Genomic DNA, 18,408 nt, shown 5'->3' with positions numbered 1-18,408 from the left:
TTAAAAATGTTTAAGTAGTATGAACACACATTTATCGGTCAGTTTTGCAGGAAAAGAGACATTGAGATGCCTGGCTCTTGCCTTGAAATGGATGCCTATGGGTCAGCAGACTCTTTCCTTTGCCGATGAGAAGGATCTTACGTTTATTGGGTTGGTATGCTTTCTTTTCAAGACAACATGTTAAACACATATGGTGTGTGTATCAAGTTCTTGCACAAAGCTACTTAGAACATCAATCGTTCCAGTATGTGGAGGTGGGATGTGAACGTGGCCTAATGACAGGGGTTTGGCTTGTATATGAAGTAAAATTTTCACTATAAGTTATAATGTGAACTGAAGTGAAGAGAAGTAAATTAGTATATTGGAAATGAACTGAATTTTTTAATCATCAAAATTATTGTATTGGAACTGAAGTGAACCACATTTTGGATTCAGCGATTTTGAAGCACAGGTTTATAGGATAATAGTAAATTATGGCGACACTATAGTTGCCATTATTTTTAATGCAGTAAGCCTTATGTGCGTACTTTTTTGCTGACCGATTGTATGTTACTGCTGGACAGAGCTGTTCAAGTATGCCCTCGAATGTGCTCCTTCCTCATAAAAGAGAAAGCAAAGTCTTCCTTTTTTTTCTAAAAAAAATAAATAAAAAAATCAATGCTCATTTTGCTACTGGACATCTACCTTTGATTCAAGTCTTTCTAGCTTTCGTGTTTTTCTTGATCTTTTTTATTCTTCTAGCTAGATGTATCTTTTGTATATACTTCCTTTGTACTTGGATTGTGCCTTCTGTGCCTTTAATAAGCTATGATTACTTACAAAAAAAAAAGATTAGGATTAAGGAAAGTATATATAGACTAATCTTAAGTGGTAATGAGCCTTGGTCTTGGTGGCATTCTATCATGTCTAAAGTTTGAATCTCCTTGAGTGCAAACAATTCTTTGGGGTCAGCCCGCCAGCGAAGGCGGAGTATTACCTAGTCTGTGTAGAAGAAGCGCTTTACACGGGTCCGAGGGGTTCCTCATCATTAAACAAAAAAAAGTATATATATATATATAGACTAATGACTAATGTGTTGTAATCATTTTTATCATCTACTTTGTGATTCATAAGGAGCAGAAAATTCTCATGCTTCTGACAGGGGAGGAACTCTTTTCCATGCAGCAGACAACTAAGTCATGAGTCTCATATGCAGGATGTGATATTTTTTTGGTGGCCTTGTGGGCATCCTCACTTTGGGATATTGGGATTTTTGTTGAACTCATTCTAGAAACCTTGAAGAATAAGATTGTATAGAATTGTTAATTTTTTTTGGTATGTGTAATATTAATCTGACTGCTAAACGTTTAATTTCAGAATCCTTCCTGTATGCTTAGGGGGGCGCCTTACGCTTTTTTAATGATATTTCTTTGTTTACCTATAAAAAAGTTTATTTTTCAGAATCATACTTTACTTGTTTCTGAATCCCCCTTTTGGCAATGAATATGAAACTGAAACAATCTTCTTCTACTCCATTTTTGAATTTTTAATGATAAATCTCTGTTACATTTCTTCTGTTTATTTTCAAATTTACTTTGGTTTGTCGGGCCTTTTGGTAGCAGTTTGTTTCCTATTGAACTATGTGACACTTTATTTTTCTTTGAAGATTTGGATCTTGTTGAAAATTACGTGATCAACCATTATTTTGTCTCTACCTTTCTGAAGGTTGGAATGCTTGATCCACCCAGAGAGGAAGTGAGAAATGCTATGCTTTCATGCATGACAGCTGGCATACGTGTTATAGTTGTCACTGGAGATAACAAGGTAACTTAAAATTGTTGACCTGTAAGTAGGGTTATTCTTTTCATATTTATGTTTCCCTCATTAATTCGGGACACAATTTCAGTCTACAGCCGAATCAATTTGCCAAAAGATAGGTGCTTTTGATCACCTTGTAGATTTTTCTGGACGCTCTTTCACTGCTACAGAGTTTGAAGAACTTCCAGCGCTGCAGCAAGCACTGGCATTGCAACGTATGGCAATCTTCACCAGGTAAACCTCATGCTTTCCATGTTTCATAAATTTCAATGGGAGATATGGTATTCAATATTCACTTTCTTCTAATTTGGCAGGGTTGAACCTTCTCATAAAAGAATGCTGGTCGAGGCATTACAGCATCAAAATGAAGTGGTAGGTCTATCATCTAAATACTTTTATGATTATATGTATATCTTATTCATTGTCGGGTCTTGGTTGCAATTTATTGCTTGCTGTCAGTACCTGAGTTATTTTGTTCACTTGAGAGTGTAGAGGGTAGTGACTAAGTGCACAAGTGTTTTAAGGATAGAATTTTCTCTTTGCCTGCTTGTTGGTGGTTGGTCATTTTGCAGTCTAGGTGCTATAATATGTTGAGTCACCATAGATGGAGGTCTTCTTTTGTCTTGTGGTGACTCTTTTGTTTATTTCTTGGGAAGAAACAAGGCTGAACATGTTTATTATTGCATCTATTTGAAATTTTAGGAAAAGCTTCATAAGGTGGCTGTTAATGTGGAGTTAATAAGTTGAGAAAATTTGGAAGAGAGAGGAAAAAGTGAAAAAGAGGGAGTTTTGGGAGGGGAAAGATGTGGTAGATCGTTTATTCTTTTTGGCTTTGGTTTTGATATGCTAAAATTTCTTATTAATACGACTGCTTGGCTAGATTCTTGCAGTACTTCACATCAGTATTTTTTTAATTCATGTAGCGTTATATGTCACTAATCCTATTTATTATACTCACTTCCCCTGAAAATTTGGACTCAATTACTTGAATCTGTTAGGTTGCGATGACTGGTGATGGTGTCAATGATGCACCTGCACTGAAAAAAGCAGATATAGGAATTGCCATGGGCTCAGGAACAGCTGTTGCCAAGGTATTAACCTCTCTCTCTCTCTCTCTCTCTCTCTGTGCAAAGTGATAGAGAAGCCCAGACCATACACGGGATGAGCACCATCCAGCCGGTGGGATTAATCGTCAGAGTTTTGAACTTTGGAAAAGGTTCCACCTGGACAAAAGGCCGTTGGTAAGTGGGCTTTTCTTGGGAAGGACTTGACAAAGCAGACATTCAAGGATGATGAAGAAGCTGAGTGCCATAATAGTGTTGTGGCTTTATTCATCCAAAAAAAAAGAAAAAAAAAAGTTTTCTGGCTTAGAATACCTGTTTCATATTTATATAAAGGCAAGAAGGCAACATTACATAATTTTGGTATTTACCTAATTTTTATTTGATCCTTGTTATATTCATGGACAATCTAAACCTATGGTGTAATTCGAGTTTTAACTTCTGCAATTTTGGTCCTAAATTCATTCAGGGTTTATAAGACTATTATTTTATCCTAGTTTTCCAGAAAAAAGTATTGTCCTCAATCTCAGCATATGAGCATAGTAGTCCTAATCTTAATATCCATGCTTGGTTTCCTTTAGAAAATTTACAAAAGGTATTTCTTTTTTCATTTTTGTAAACTTTATTGTTGGTTTTTCAGAGTGCTGCAGATATGGTATTGGCTGATGACAATTTTGCTACAATTGTTGCGGTATGCCAGTCTCTCTTCATCCTTATCAGTAATATCACCATTTTCTTCTCTATATTTGTTTTCTTCCTTTATATTTATTTCTTTTCTTGGTATTCATTTATCCTTACAATCTTGTTAATCAACAAATGATTTTTTTTTTTCTTTTGAATTTCTCTTTTAAAGAAAAAAAGTATCATAATGCCATTCAACTTTGTAATTGTTTAATTTGGGACAGGCTGCTGTAGAGGGAAATGCCATATACAATGACACTAATTATTTAATCATGGGCAGGCTGTTGCAGAGGGAAGGGCAATATACAACAACACAAAGCAGTTCATCAGATACATGATCTCTTCAAATATTGGTGAAGTAGTTTGCATATTTGTGGCAGCTGTACTTGGAATACCTGACACCCTTGCCCCTGTGAGTTTATTAGTGTACAGGATTTTATCTTTCATAGTCAAATAGGTTTATGTCAAAAAACTAAAGGACTTCTTATTTTTGTATAGTTTTGTCATTTTAATCGTTTTCAATGCAAAAGTAGATACTGCATAGTTACATGTATGGATTTTAAATTTTAGTGAGGAGCCATGCATAGTGCTACTGCGTGTTTTTAGAACTAATTTGTTCTTTATATTAAGATAGCAAAATTATGTTAATTATCACCTCGTTGGAAGCAATCACATGAAATTGCGAATCCCCTTGCAGTTTTCCAGTTTCCATATTTTGCTTAAAAGCATAGAGTTAAGGTTTGAACATCTGATCTCCCTCTTCTCTCCAATACTAAAAAATCCAGGTCCAGCTGCTCTGGGTCAATTTGGTTACTGATGGACTGCCTGCCACTGCTATTGGTTTTAATAAGCAGGACTCTGATGTTATGAAGGCTAAACCTCGTAAGGTGTTGTCTTTTTCATTGTTGTTGAGTTTATTGATTTGTATGTATTCATTTGCTTCTATAAATTTTTCCCTTTTAACTTGTTTCTAGCCTCCATTTGGTTGCCAAGAAGATGAGAAAAATTAAAAATGGCTTTGAGCTTTTCATGTTTTTCATCGTGCAACATATGTTGTAAAATTTCAATTTCTCCCATCCAATCTTTTGCAACTAATGTCACGATCCAGGAAAAGCATTGGCCATATTTGTGTTATTACTTCAAAAGGCAATGTTACAACTAGAACTCCCTATAAACCAATGTGGGACTTGGCACCATATGACAATCTCACCCACCAGTGTTAGACTAACTTTCTGGGATATCACAATCTCACCCGCTCAAATCCCTAAGGTCCTCGTCAAGGCCTACATCACATTGTAGTGCCGCAACACTACACGGTGTTACTAGGTTGTTCGGATACCGTTTGAAAGGACAGGAATCCAACCCCAATGCACAAAACACAATTATGCAGCAAATAAAACTAAAGATCTGCAGCAATTGAATTACAAATCAACCATAGAAAAATCATCACAGACAATCAACACAATGATTTTTGGACGAAGTGGAAACTATTTGAACACATCAAAGGTAAAACAACTTCGAGATAGCCAAACCCAGGAAATCATTTATTATAAAAGATTCAAAGTATAGACATAGTAAACTTACAAACACCCTTGTAAAATACTAAGACTTTGTACACAAACAAGCTCCTCACTGCATTGAGGGCGTAGGAATTATTGGTAGAGACGAAGTAATAACTTAGGGTTTATCAGGATCAATGTTGCGAGCTGCCTACCTCCTCCACAAGCTCTAGCTCCTCACTGGAAAATCTTCTATATGTGACCTCCTCACCAAGTCATCGATAGACTTTAAGCGGTTGAAGGTTTAATGAAGGTGTGTGGTTTGAACACAAAACTCCAAGAGAGAGAAGGCAATGAAGGTTCTCAACAATGTCTCTCTTAGCTCATGAAGAAGGTTAAGCTAAGCTACCTCTCAAAAGGCTCTAGGAATGGTTTCTTTCTTGCTTGCTTAACCATAGAAAGCATCCTTAAGTACTTAAAGGATGGAGAGAAACCCGTGTAAAACAACTTCAGATCTATGTAGAAATCCTTGGAGGGTCAGGTAGGGTCCAAAAATGTCAAGATGATCACTAGGGTTTCATAGCTAACTTCAGTGACAGCTCAGCAGCGTCAAGACAATCTGTTGACTGAGCTCTCTAGAAGTCATCTTCCACAAGTAGTGTCACGACGGTTCTGCTGACGGTCTTGGTGATGGAGTTCTTGGGTAGAATCTGGAAGTTATCTTCCACAAGTGACGTTAGGACGTCTTGCTGATGGTCCTAGTGACAAGGCTCTCGGGTAGGCACTGGAAGTTAACCTCTGTCACTTGCGTCAGGACGCCTGTTTACTGTCCTCTTGGGTTGGCTCTAGAAGTCTTATATTACGACTCACGTCAGGATGGTTGGTGACGGTTTACAAAAACTTCAAATGTAAAGCCCAAGTTTTTACACCAAAATACTTAAATGTTAAAAAGTTTACAACCCTAGTTTTAATCATCGGATTGAGTCAATTTCTAAGATCTAACACCATTTATCACGACATAATGAAAGTCACATATGTGCTATTACTTCAAAAAGACTAGTCAATATTACAATTGGGGCTCCCTAAAATTTCTTATAAACTTCAGTCTCACTTAGTAAGGAACTAATATAGGACTTGGCACCCATGTAACATATCACGATCTACCCATCTAATGTGGAACTAACTTTTTGGGGTGTCACATCTGATCAGGTTGTTACTGTTTCCTTTATTTCTTACATGTTTTTGTGTGTGTGAAGTCTTTGTGTCATGCAAATTGTATGACAAAACACATTGGGGGTATTAGTTTTGTTACTGGACTTTTTTCCTCTGCCAATGTTATTAAATTATTTTTTTTTGAATATTAAATGTTTTGGGCTTTTTTCTTAGATGATCAGAAATAGCTTTACTTCTCATGTTATGACACTTTGCTCAAGGTGTAAATGAATGTGCAGGTGAATGAAGCTGTTGTCACTGGATGGCTGTTCTTCCGTTATTTGGTAATTGGAGGTAGTAATAAATGACATAGCTCATTGTTTGCAATGACATCCTTTCTGTCTATATGAAATGACATCTTTTCTCATTATATGTGCCACTTTGTCTTATTTAATTAAGGTTTCTAAATGGCCTACCATATTCCAGTATAATGGTGCATTCAACATTATCAAACTAGGGTGGGGGCATTATACTACTCACACACACACCGGACATATGTATCATTGATTTTTCCTCTTTATGCACGGACATGTATTATTGATCTTTCATCTTTATAATCAAATTGTGTTTTCTTCATAAATCTCTTCAGGCTGGCTACCCTCCCCCCTCAATTGCTTCTTTTTTTTCTTTTTTTTTCTTCCTGTGCTAGTGTTTTCTCCCCCAATTAAATTTATTTATTTATTTTTGGTTTGAGCAAGTCAGAAGGAATTACCACTATCAACCTTTTGATTAGCTTTATATGTTGGTTAAATTTTTTCGATAGAAAATGTCATGTTGGGCTGTGCATATGTTGATGTATCTTGGTTCACGTTTTTATTTGTTGCACTCTAGAACAAATACTGAAAGTATGGCAACATATAACCATCTAGCTGAGAGTTAGTTAGAGACAACCAAATTCTATTGAATATTTTCATAAATTATTATTATTATTTTTTTTAAAAAAACTAATCTTTTAATTACTGCCTTTTGGGGCTAAAAAGATTTGTATGTTGTATAACAATCCTGAGGGTGGGGGTTACTAATTAGTTTGTATTTAGAAAAACTAATTTTTGTTAGATAAATGGTTTAGCATTTGGACATTCTTAATATGTGATTTCTTTAGACAATTGTGTGGCATTATTCAGGGTTACGGTATAACTCTATTGTTTATTTTCTTATGTGAGTCCTGATGAAAGTGTATGAATTATATTCTGGTTGGTGCAGCTTATGTTGGCCTTGCCACTATTGCGGGGTTCATATGGTGGTTTGTTTATGCTGATAGTGGTCCCAAACTACCATACAGTGAATTGGTAAGAATTTATTATATGTTGGGATCATAGTTGTTGGATAATTGTGCTTATTGGAATGGGCATAAATGGACCTATGTGGTTTTGTTAAGTATTATTTGGTTTGGTTTGTGGCTTCCTTAAGCTACTTTGGGGCGATCCATGTTGAGAGATTTGATTTTTATGTTCTTAATTTTGTGTTAACTGAAATTGTTTTGAGATATAAGCCGGATAATGCATCCTCCACATTCATATAGGGGCCAATGTGACCAGAAAAGGTGGGGGAAAACTAGCTTATTGGGTACTTTATTAATATTCTTCAATTTTTTTTGATAAATTTGTAAAGGGTAACCACTTTATTAATATTCTTCAATCTCATTAAAGACTAAGCATAGTAGCTAATGGAAGATTATATTCATCTCTTGTTGGTTCCTGCTTCTAGTTCTGCCGTGTAAATTATATAAAAATTTAGAAAGTCGCTATTTACTGGTCTGTGTATTAAGTAACACTGTTCTTTTCATTTTGGCTGCTATGGAACTCTTATATCTGTGATTTCAGATGAATTTTGACACTTGTGCAATGAGGGAGACAACTTACCCATGCAGTATATTTGATGATCGACACCCATCAACTGTGTCCATGACTGTGCTTGTTGTCGTTGAGATGTTCAATGCTTTGAATAATCTTAGTGAAAATCAATCTCTTCTGTGAGTATTTAAATTTGTTCTTTTTTATTTCATTTTTTTTTCTTTCTGCCTCAGCCTCAGGTCAATTATTTTGAATGCTGAAAACATGTATAATAAAATGTAACTAGCGGCCAAAATTACTTTCCTGCTTTGAATGATATTTAGCTCTTCCCACTAAGGTAGCATTTGAAGTCGGAGGAAAAAATATGACCATTAAGTATCACCATGTTTTTTCGCCCAATTTAGCCCATGGATCTGATTTGTTCTTGTTCTCTTTAACTTGAATTTCGTGACATAACACATTTTAAATTAGCTGACTGCATCTTTGAACAGAGGTAGACTATAATATTGGGCCCATACTTCTCTTGCTGATTATATTTTACTGGATGGTTTGCATAAAATAAGCCATGTTGATTTGTATCCTTATGTCCTACCTCTTAGCCAGAGGTTTGTGTATTGAATTTGTGTCTTTCCATGTTCTATGCAATAAGAAAATGTATTGGAAGGAAGCATGGTTTCAAATTTTTTAATAGATAACGATTGAATTTCTTGTTCAAATTTTCATCCTAATTGGAATCTTGAAGAAGCCTACTTTCCAGATATTGTATATTCTTTTTTTTTTTAGCTGAAATGTTTAGCATGTTAGAAGGTTGTTTTTTCAAAATTTATTTTCTTTTTCTGTTCCGCAGTCCTCATAACTTCAGCTAAATAGGACGTAATAGGACATGATCATCAAAGATGTGGTATAGTTGACGTTCATTTGGGCACCTGGGTGAAAGCAAATATAACCAGTTTTGACTAAATCCGTGAAAAACAAATATGGTTTTAGTGAGTTCTTTATTATGGGAGATTTAGAGATTGAACTTTCTGACTTTCATTTGAAGTATGAAGTTACAAGCCCGTGGTCTGTGCACTCTTCTTAGGCTAGGATACTACGAGAAGAACATCTCTGTATTTTTTATTTATTTATTTTGTGGAGGCAAGGGAGATCCTTTGGGATTAGTTTGGGAAGAAGAATGCAAAAATGGGTAGTGGGAGTGGGAGTTGAAAACTCCAAGGTGTTGCCGCTCAGTCTTGGATCCTAAAAATTGGCAACCCAGAACTAATATGTCAGCAGAAATCTCTCTCTCTCTCTCTCACACACACACACACATGCAGTTATGTATGTGGCCGGATTTTATTATTTTAAGGTGGTAGTCACTTGTGTTAACTCTGCTGCTTTTTGTGCATGCAAAAGAATGAATTCTTCCTTTTCTCTTTAACTTCCATGTGTGGATTATGTGCTTTACTGATGGAAAAAAAAAAAAGCATTAGAATTGACTCCGTTTTTAACTGTGCTTTAATTTTAGTGTTATTCCTCCCTGGAGTAATTTATGGCTCGTTGGCTCGATCTTCCTAACTATGATCCTTCACATACTAATTTTGTATATCCATCCGCTCTCGGTTCTTTTCTCTGTAAGTTGTTTCATTTATTTGCAATCCACTTCTGTTTTTCCTCAAGTGTTAGTTTTGGTTGATTTTTTCTTTTTTTGTTAATGAATTTAATGAAATGCAATGTTTTGTGTTGCAGGTAACACCGTTATCTTGGGCTGAGTGGAGAGTCGTCCTCTATCTTTCATTTCCTGTATGTCTTGTATCTTCATGTTTTCTATGTTTTGACTATTTTATGCAAATGATTGGCTTAGGACCTTTCCTTGAACCATTATTCTGATGCATTATCTGCTTTCAAATTTTAGGAATTATAACATTGTCAGCTTAGCTACTTGTCTACTTAAGTAACTTTCTTTTCCTTGTATGATCAAAACAAGTTGCTGCACAAGGTTACTTTGTTTTTGGTCACCAAGTAAGTTTTGGGGCATTAGATGTGAAGAATTATCTTCTTTTTTTTTTTTTCTTTTTTTTTTTTTATGACATTTGTATGCAAGGGCCTTTCTTTCTAAGTAGGGGTTACAATTCGCATTCGCATGTCAAGGTATGGGTATTATAGGTTAATCCTAATTCGGCCTATTTAATTAAATGAACTAGACCCTTCAACCCTAACCCGCTAATTCCGTGTTGGGTTCGTACTAATTTTGCTAGTCGTGTAAAAAATTGCTAGCTCTAAATGCCGCGTAGAGTTCAAGTCATGTCGTGTCGAGACATAGATATAAGACTTTATAGGTTAACCCTAATCCGACCGATTTAATTAAACGGGTCAAACACATTAACCTTAATTTGCTAATTTCATGCTGGGTTCGCAAGTTGTGTTAAAAATCGGCAACCCAATTTCTAAGTGTGTCATTGACACTTACCAAAAATGGAAAAATCTTTATTGCCAGCTTCTTTATGCAATTGAGTTATCATGTCAACTTGAAATTGAAATAGGGGTGGCAATAGACTCGACTTTCTAGTATTCCTTTCTTTTAATTCTAGGTCCTGTTGGCTTTTTGGGTTCTCTAACTGATTAGACATATATTAGGTCTGACCAATTGCTTATTATTTTTAAAAAGTTTTTCTTACCCATTTCTGATTTGTGTTGAATATAAATTTAATGATTTGAAAAGTAAAAAATCTTAAGAAATTATACTTCATAAACAGATGTTTATCATGAAAGCTAACAGAATTTGGAGATAAAATGCATTGTTCATTTAGTATAGGTAATAGTTTTTTTTTTTTTTTTGGGTGGGTTAGTACCGTTGTGTAGGTAATAGTTATTCATAAAATGGATGAACTCATTAAGGCCCAAATCGAATTACTAAAATAATTGTGGTCAAAACTTTTAAATAGAGGTATTGTGAGGATGAGGACCATCATAGCAGCTAAATCCAAAAAAGAAAGTTAAACAATATATGTTGGGGTCACAATACAAAACTAATGGGGCTTACTCTAGAATAGGCCTATTATATAACTCAGTTGAATATGCTCCAATTGCACTTATATAAATGGATATTTACATACAACATTCTTGGTATATGTAAGTTAAAAACAAATTATTGGTTGATTAAATTATTATTTTGTTTATATCATAGAAAAAGCTTCGTGCTCTATAGCTAATGGCCAGCGCTTCTATATGCACTATAACTAGAACTTCTATATAAAGCAATTCTTCTGCCAATATACATTTTTTCCGCTCATTCTAAAGCTTCACTTTCAATCTGCTGTAGGTTATTATCATTGATGAGGTGCTGAAGTTTTTCTCAAGAAATTCCAACGGTAATGTTTGTTCTTTTATCTAGCCTTTACTATTACAGTTAATGCTAGGGACATTAAATTCATTGTCCATTTACTTGAATTTTGGTCTTTTGATGCACTTATAATCATCTTTAAACAAAATGGCTTAGTGGTTTTGTTCGTAAAATGCCTCCTGCAGGTTTTATCTGGAACTAACCCGTAGTGCACATGTAATGCATGAGCTTGAATGAAAAATAAAAGTTATTATTTGAAAGTAAGAATTGTATTATATTATGAACGAGTAAAAGGAATGCTAGTTACCTGAGAGGACAGGGAGAATTATAGGATAGATTTTAAAAGTGGAAAGAGAAACACTGTGCTAAATAGCCCGTTGTGCGGGCCTTATGCCGGGGCCCACTATTTGAAAAGTGAGGGAAGCCCCATCTCTGTCTCTTTTCTTTCTTACATTCCCATGTCCCCCTGTGAGATGACGTGGAGCAAAAAAAGGGATCCTATCTTGTTTTGACCTAGGAAAATAAGCTCACGAGCCTAGTCTTCACCGTCAAGAAACAGAAATATTTGAAATTCGTAAGTTTTTATGAGGAGAAAGTCGTGAAGGAAGGGTGCATTAGGAATATTTTGCAACGTAATTGAAATTAATGCTGCCTGATAAAAGCATTTGTAGGAGTACTTATCAAAAAAAAAAAAAAGCATTTGTAGGAGTGGTCGGGGACAATGCTTTTCATATAGCATCTTGCATTATGTGTGCATATATAGTTATATAGATATGTATAAGAGATAATTTTATTGATGGATGTTCCTCTTGTTGTAGGTATAAGGTTCAATTTCAGATTTAGAAGGCCAGATTTACTTCCAAAAAGGGAATCTCGTGATAAGTAAAGATATTGAACCTCTTTACCCAAATTTTGCACAAATTCCTAATTACAATGGGAATGGAATCCTTTTCATTCCTATTACATGCACATCCCTCATACATGAAGCTTACTTCATACATCATGATCTCTCATTTATTTGTTCACACTGCAAAGATGAAGTTACAAGATAGATGACTCAGTCACGCCGCATATGTCCAGGATTTCTCTGTAATTTGTGACATTCTCATGCACAAGATGCCATAATATGTTGTACCATATGACAAACCGGAGGGAGGGCCCTTTGATCGTCTGCATTTTACACTAAATATTTATTAGTTTACATAATATTTTATTATAGGTTTCTTGCTTCAGGATTTTTAGGGTCAAAAAAGCTTCTATGTATTTGCTTTTAATTTTTTAATATGCCTTTTATTTTATATTAGAGGTTACAATATTTTTAATAAAAATATCTTCTTCTTTTTTAAAATAATAATAATTATATAAGAAATTAGAGAAATATGAACTTTCTATACTTTTAGAAAATAGATACTTATGTTGAGATATCCTAAAAGAATTAAAAAAAGAAAAAAAAAAGAATTAAATTGGATCAAGTGATTATGAAAGTCCGAGTACAATTTTTTATTGTCAAATGCAATTAATTTGACTGGCCTTCGAATGGGACTCGGTCCTCATCTCGTTCGAACGGAAACTAATCTTGTTCCAATGAGATTATTTTTTATCGTCTTCTCCGAATTTTGCTCCCCCCAAACTTTGGTTTTCCTATATTTTTTACCTCCTCAACGCAGAACTGAGAACACTGAAATTTACACTCTGCGAACACTGAAATCTACACTCCTTATATTGAGATATCTTGAAGAACTATATATATATATATATATATATATATATAAATCAGTGATATATTCATCCAAATAATAATAATAATAATAATAAGTGATATCGGCCTTTTGAACAACCAAATTAAAGAAACAAGTGAACAATTAAAAGAGTGATCAGCGAAGAGCCAAGCCGTACATACCAAGCAGCTATTTTTATTTTTTTATTTATTATTTTTGGAAATGGCATTCAGGGCTGTGCAGCTGGAGATGATCACAAAGCTTCGTGTGATATCCACCTTTTGAACATAATGAAACATTCTTCAGGCCTGTACTCAGGTGCTGTGTGCCCCCCACCCTGTTTATATATATATATATATATATATATAACCCAACAACAAAACGTAATTAACTAGTAATATATGAAAAGCATGATTTTAATTCCTCCAATAAATTAAAAGGATAACGTTTTTCTTGCCTTAACAGTCGCAAATGTCATCCGGTTGGAATATGTCCTTGTGTAACTAATCAGGGGCCAATAATTGAAATTTTGTCATTTATTTTTCTTATATATATATATATATTCAAGATCAAACTGGAGAAAAGATATTTAAAGTTAATGGTTTTACCCTGCAACTTGGCCTTGGACGATCCAGGACCTCCAATCATCGACAATGGAATGGTTTAAATATCTTATCCATGCTTGAGTCCCCAGAGATGGTACTTCTAAGTCATGATCACCACTGTCGAAAAAAAAAAATAAAAAAAAATTGATCATTAGCTTTAAGTTTTTTTTTTTTTGACATGTCCGCACAAGAGGGGGGAGGAGAATTCGAACTAGTGACCTCCACTTCATTAGGCATGGTCTCAGCCGATTGAGCTACCTTTTGAAAATGAATCTATTAAGTTACATGCAGTGGAAAAATATAAAGTATAGCTCGATCCCAAATTATATGTATTGGTTTTTAAATTATTAACAAAAAGATATAGTGATATTTTTTAACGTGTTTTATTTTTGAAAATCCAATGAAAATAGCTGAAGTGCTTGAAATGTAGTAACGATCTCTCACCTGTATATTAAAGATCGGTAGCCTTCAGTACTAAGCTTAACGTGATACTCAAAAGTGCTTTGAACATCATGTGTATATCGTAATCCAAATTTGCAACGCTCCCATTCCCCTATGCTTCCCTGCAAAACAGAGCTCTATATTATAATTCTTCGTTGTTTTTTCATTTTTGTGAGTTCCTAGATTGTCTTCAAGGCAAACTCTTGTACCTTTCTTGTGTGAAGGGCTTTGCGGACGCCATCATCGTTAGCCCAATAACGAGAAAGCAAATATCCATAAGTCTACTTTGGCCCAAAAAATTAAAAAAAAAAAAATCACTAAGTCGAGCGCAAATTATAGTCATGAAAAGCTCAACTTCGTAGTTAGAATATTAATTAAATGATTAAATCTTTTAAATCAAATAATTAAGAACAATGATGTTTAAAATAAGGAAAGAATATGGAATTACAAGGCAGCCAAATGGAGGAAGTGATGGGTCGGGATCGAGGAACACTTGAAGATTTTGGTAAAGAGATCTTCTTCGATCAAATGTAACTTGTGGCTTAGGAGAAGCAAAAGCACATGAAGATTCCAAAACATGTACAAAATTAATTCCTGAAAGGCACTGAGAATGAAATTGGCAACACAAGTATTAGTTTCATGTACATATTTCAAAACAAATATGTAATAGTTGCCTTGCCTACCTCATAGAAAGCTTGAACATAGTTCAAACACTCTGCATTTCTCGGACTTATAATTACATACTCTCCTCCGCAGGTTGTCTTCAAAGACTGAACAAAATATGGGCTAGCTGATTAATTAGAATATTCATTATCTTTGTGCCTGATGACTCGGGACAATGTTGGAAGATTGAATCACCTCGTAGAGTTCATCAGAAATGAATCCCAGTCCATAAGCACTAGGAATTACTGAATTGCCATCTAAAATTGGATCAGTCATAGGGTTTCCTAGAATGTATCCCTGAAAGCAGTTCAACTATGACTTGATTAGCTAGCAGGTAAGTGAAAGAATAAATTAATGGCATTTCTGAGATGGTTCAAGTGAACTTCATAGTAAGCTAGTTAGACATCTTGTATCAAGCACTAATGCAAGTGTTTGGCATACAATTATGACCAAGAATTTCAGTGTTTTTTGTTTGTTTGGTTTTTTTTGGATAACCTCACTTACAATCCCTGAACTGTTATGCGTTTTGAGAAAATTCCTCCAAATTTTAAAAACTCTCAATTTCACTCTATGAACTTTCAATTTGATGCAATTGACCTCCTCTGTCAAATTTTTCCCTTTAAACCCTAACGGAAACCAATAAAAAGACCAAATTACCCTTCATTTTTTTGGTATTTTTTTTTAATTGAAATTAAGGGTAAATTTGAAATTTTATAAAAGTTTGAGGGGTATAATGGTTATTTCATCACTTTTAACGTCCAAAAAATGACGGAGGGGATAGATTGCATCAAATTGAAAGTTTAACAGGTGAAATTAAGAGGTTTTTAAATTTGAGAAGGTCTTATCAAATCGCGTAATACTTCAAAAGTCTTTTGTGAAGTTTACGTACCCTTTGCTTTTTTATACTCTAACACTAAATGTTGAAAGGAGAGAAAAAAAGGATCAGAAACCTGGAGGTTTATCAATGGGCGAACACCTTCTTCATTTCCTGCAAAGCAAGAGAGCTTGAGAATGCACCAAAGAAGACAAACAAAAGAAGAGGTAAGCTGATGTGAACAAAAAAGGGTTATGGATTACTGTAAGTCAAACAAATGCTTCGCATGTTTGCAATTCTTTAGTTCCATAAAGCACAAGTTACACATTTTCCTTATATTTACTTGCAGATGAATTTGTCACAAACAGGATCACCACCCAGTTGATGATCATGGTTTATCCTTTATTCTCATACCACTTGAGATTCGTTGAACGAGGATCGGAATAGTAATGCCAGTGAAGGAATGGCCACCGACATAGAATGCGTTCGAGACAAATTCTGAGTGATCAATCAGCCACTGCAAAATGCAACTCAATAATAAAAACAGTATCCCAAAAGTTTAAGTTCATAAGAATGAACGAATTTGGTTATTTAATTTATATTCTAACATTCCCTCTCAATTCTGAGTATAAACTTTTTCTTAATTAGTGAGACTTAATAGATTGAATATTTAATTGAAATGAGAAGTGAATGACAAAGACAACGTTCAAACTCAAGATCTTTGGCTCAAAGCTCAAATCCTAACTCCACAATTACCCCTCATTTCAGTTAAATATTTTCGGTATTGAACCTCACTTAATGAGAAAGTGTTTGAACTGATCACACATGAGAAATAGTGTTAGAAATGTTAATTAAATGATTAAATACATTACTTTATATAAACTTAAACTTTTAAAATAAGTTGTAATTTTAATTTATATTCTAACAAATGCTAATTATAAGAACAATAACATTAATAAAAATAAAAACAATCATGATATTCTAATGAGGATACTCGATCCCCAAGCAGGGAGTTTGATGTTGCATACATACCTTAACGAGGAATTGGTGGAGATGGTCTACTTGTTTCGAGTCACTCGACTGAGAAGCAGTGGGGGTTCTTCCATAAGAAAATCCAGTGCCGACGGGCGAGTCCACAAATATTATGCTACATTCCTGCAACTCAATCGTGACCGTCCAAATCTACATCAAATGCTAACTAAAAGAATCTTGTACAAAAAGTTCACCTTTGTCCAAGAATGTGGATTTAACACCAATTCGGGCAGGCTTCCATTGTACTCCTCCATCTTAAAATTCAGTGGACCTACAAAATTTAGAGATCATTGACTTCTTCTACTATTCAATGGCCCTGATCAACTGGATACAGATTTTTTTTTTTTTCATTAGTCATCCTCTCCAAATTCAAGTGGGACAACATGTACACTTACTAGGCATGTGGATGGACCCCTGTATTTGAGTGAGACATCATTTTATTTTTATTTTTGGTACATTTCTATATATATATATATATATATATATATATATATATATATATAAATTTATCAATATTTAATTAAAATAAAGAAGTAAATTATAGAGTTAGAGTTTGAAGTCATGACTCTAATGATGTTAGTCTTAAAAATTTACGAGTATATATATATAACAAAATGCTACGTAGTTGAGATAAATGAAAGCGGAATTTAAAAGCAATATTGGCACCTATTTCATAGGCAACGCCGGTCCAAGCAGAGCAACCGGGGCCACCGATTAGCCATAGCAGGAGAGGATCATCTTTAGGACTCCTCTCCGACTTGACAAAGTAGTAGAAGAGTTGTACATCCTCCGAATCACCCACTGCCACATACCCAGTTTCAAGCTCAAATGGAAGAGTTCCCCGGAAGCCGGGAAGATACTTAACCGTTGAGCGAGAGACTGCAAGTTCCGGGCAAACTTGTAGAAGAAGAAGAAGAAAAACCAAGATCATGTGGAAGCAAAGAGAATGGCTGAAAAAAGAAGAAAGCCTGGCCATAGCTAGCATATATATGGAGCCTGGAGGTGTCTTCAACAACTGTCCATGCACTACTTAATTATTTGAAGGTAATTGTGGTTAGGAAGATGAAGGATAAGAGAATGGGATCACTGAACGAGTGGTTCATACTTCATGGCGATTGGCGAGGCAGCAGAGACGTAATACTACGGCTTTTCTACATACAAAAAGGCAAGGGGTGGTCCCATATATTTCTCATTCCTTTTGTTGTTGTTTATGGGACATGACAATCTTCTTTTGGGATGTGATTTTTTTTTTTTTGTTTTTTTTGTGTTTCTCTTTAATGTTAGGACAGGATGTAAATTGTACGAGACTATAATAATTGATGCAAGTACAAAATAGCCTAGGCAATTAATTATAAGTTTATTCGAGTCTTCGTATAATCATTCCAAATGTAACGTGACTTCATATAATCTTCTTATAACCTTCCTACGATCTTCTTAAAATAATTTTATAAATCTTCTTAGAGTCGTTACACATAAAATTTTTTTTAAATAATATAAGATTATACCATTAGATATATTAACTTTAAATTATCATAAACTTATTTATCAAAAGGGGAAAATCTCTGTCCAAGAGCAAAGGGACATTACTAAATAATAACAGTAAAAGTGCAAAGATTTACTAGTAGGTGTAATTTCACTCACTGATATTTTAAAAAATGATTGGGTATATGTATTAATTGCGAATTCTTTTCCAAAAAAATTGCAACCACTAAAATTCCGCACCATATGCTTGAAGTTCGGGGCTCATGGGTAGGTTATAAACATGGCCCA

At 34.6% G+C, this 18,408-nt stretch overlaps 2 protein-coding genes across 3 annotated transcripts in view; one reads left to right on the top strand and one right to left on the bottom strand.

Moving 5' to 3' along the window:
• The window catches only part of LOC132189135 (calcium-transporting ATPase 3, endoplasmic reticulum-type), a 31,475-nt gene extending 18,828 nt beyond the window's left edge, over nucleotides 1-12,647 (top strand). The window contains exons 20-34 of one of the 2 annotated variants that reach the window (XM_059603676.1): nucleotides 43-154; nucleotides 1,705-1,803; nucleotides 1,886-2,031; nucleotides 2,112-2,169; nucleotides 2,796-2,888; nucleotides 3,499-3,549; nucleotides 3,820-3,951; nucleotides 4,325-4,426; nucleotides 6,490-6,544; nucleotides 7,454-7,539; nucleotides 8,074-8,222; nucleotides 9,551-9,656; nucleotides 9,772-9,825; nucleotides 11,345-11,393; nucleotides 12,184-12,647. In XM_059603676.1, coding sequence (XP_059459659.1) covers nucleotides 43-154; nucleotides 1,705-1,803; nucleotides 1,886-2,031; nucleotides 2,112-2,169; nucleotides 2,796-2,888; nucleotides 3,499-3,549; nucleotides 3,820-3,951; nucleotides 4,325-4,426; nucleotides 6,490-6,544; nucleotides 7,454-7,539; nucleotides 8,074-8,222; nucleotides 9,551-9,656; nucleotides 9,772-9,825; nucleotides 11,345-11,393; nucleotides 12,184-12,251 — 1,360 coding nt within the window. In that variant the 3' untranslated portion in view covers nucleotides 12,252-12,647. Of the gene's footprint in view, nucleotides 1-42; nucleotides 155-1,704; nucleotides 1,804-1,885; nucleotides 2,032-2,111; nucleotides 2,170-2,795; nucleotides 2,889-3,498; nucleotides 3,550-3,819; nucleotides 3,952-4,324; nucleotides 4,427-6,489; nucleotides 6,545-7,453; nucleotides 7,540-8,073; nucleotides 8,223-9,550; nucleotides 9,657-9,771; nucleotides 9,826-11,344; nucleotides 11,394-12,183 lie in introns of those variants that run through there. The other variant, XM_059603677.1, reaches the window with a different exon arrangement.
• A 550-nt stretch (nucleotides 12,648-13,197) lies between these two features.
• On the bottom strand, nucleotides 13,198-17,641 carry LOC132189284 (serine carboxypeptidase-like 7). Its single transcript, XM_059603951.1, has 13 exons — nucleotides 17,305-17,641; nucleotides 16,833-16,909; nucleotides 16,639-16,761; nucleotides 16,021-16,123; nucleotides 15,743-15,780; nucleotides 14,988-15,089; nucleotides 14,813-14,899; nucleotides 14,578-14,733; nucleotides 14,339-14,410; nucleotides 14,133-14,251; nucleotides 13,692-13,805; nucleotides 13,541-13,586; nucleotides 13,198-13,420 (listed from the first exon to the last, which is right to left on the bottom strand). The coding sequence occupies exons 1-13, from the start codon at nucleotides 17,621-17,623 to the stop codon at nucleotides 13,337-13,339; spliced, it is 1,440 nt and encodes a 479-aa protein (XP_059459934.1). The 5' UTR covers nucleotides 17,624-17,641; the 3' UTR covers nucleotides 13,198-13,336.
• Between the last annotated feature and the right edge of the window lie 767 nt (nucleotides 17,642-18,408).

The sequence above is a fragment of the Corylus avellana genome, chromosome ca8, assembly GCF_901000735.1.
Source record: "Corylus avellana chromosome ca8, CavTom2PMs-1.0".
NCBI lineage: Eukaryota > Viridiplantae > Streptophyta > Magnoliopsida > Fagales > Betulaceae > Corylus > Corylus avellana.
Note: the sequence above shows the minus strand (reverse complement) of the source record. Positions and strands in the feature narration are given on the sequence as shown.

What these genes read in the sequence shown, in the direction of transcription:
- LOC132189284 (XM_059603951.1), bottom strand. Translation starts at nt 17,623, where the DNA reads ATGCTAGCTATGGCCAGGCTTTCTTCTTTTTTCAGCCATTCTCTTTGC. An exon ending in GCCCATTGATAAACCTCCAG is followed by an intron (nt 15,090 to 15,742) that starts GTTTCTGATCCT and finishes AACTGCTTTCAG; the next exon opens with GGATACATTCTAGGAAACCC. An exon ending in ATGTTCAAGCTTTCTATGAG is followed by an intron (nt 14,734 to 14,812) that starts GTAGGCAAGGCA and finishes TTTCATTCTCAG; the next exon opens with TGCCTTTCAGGAATTAATTT.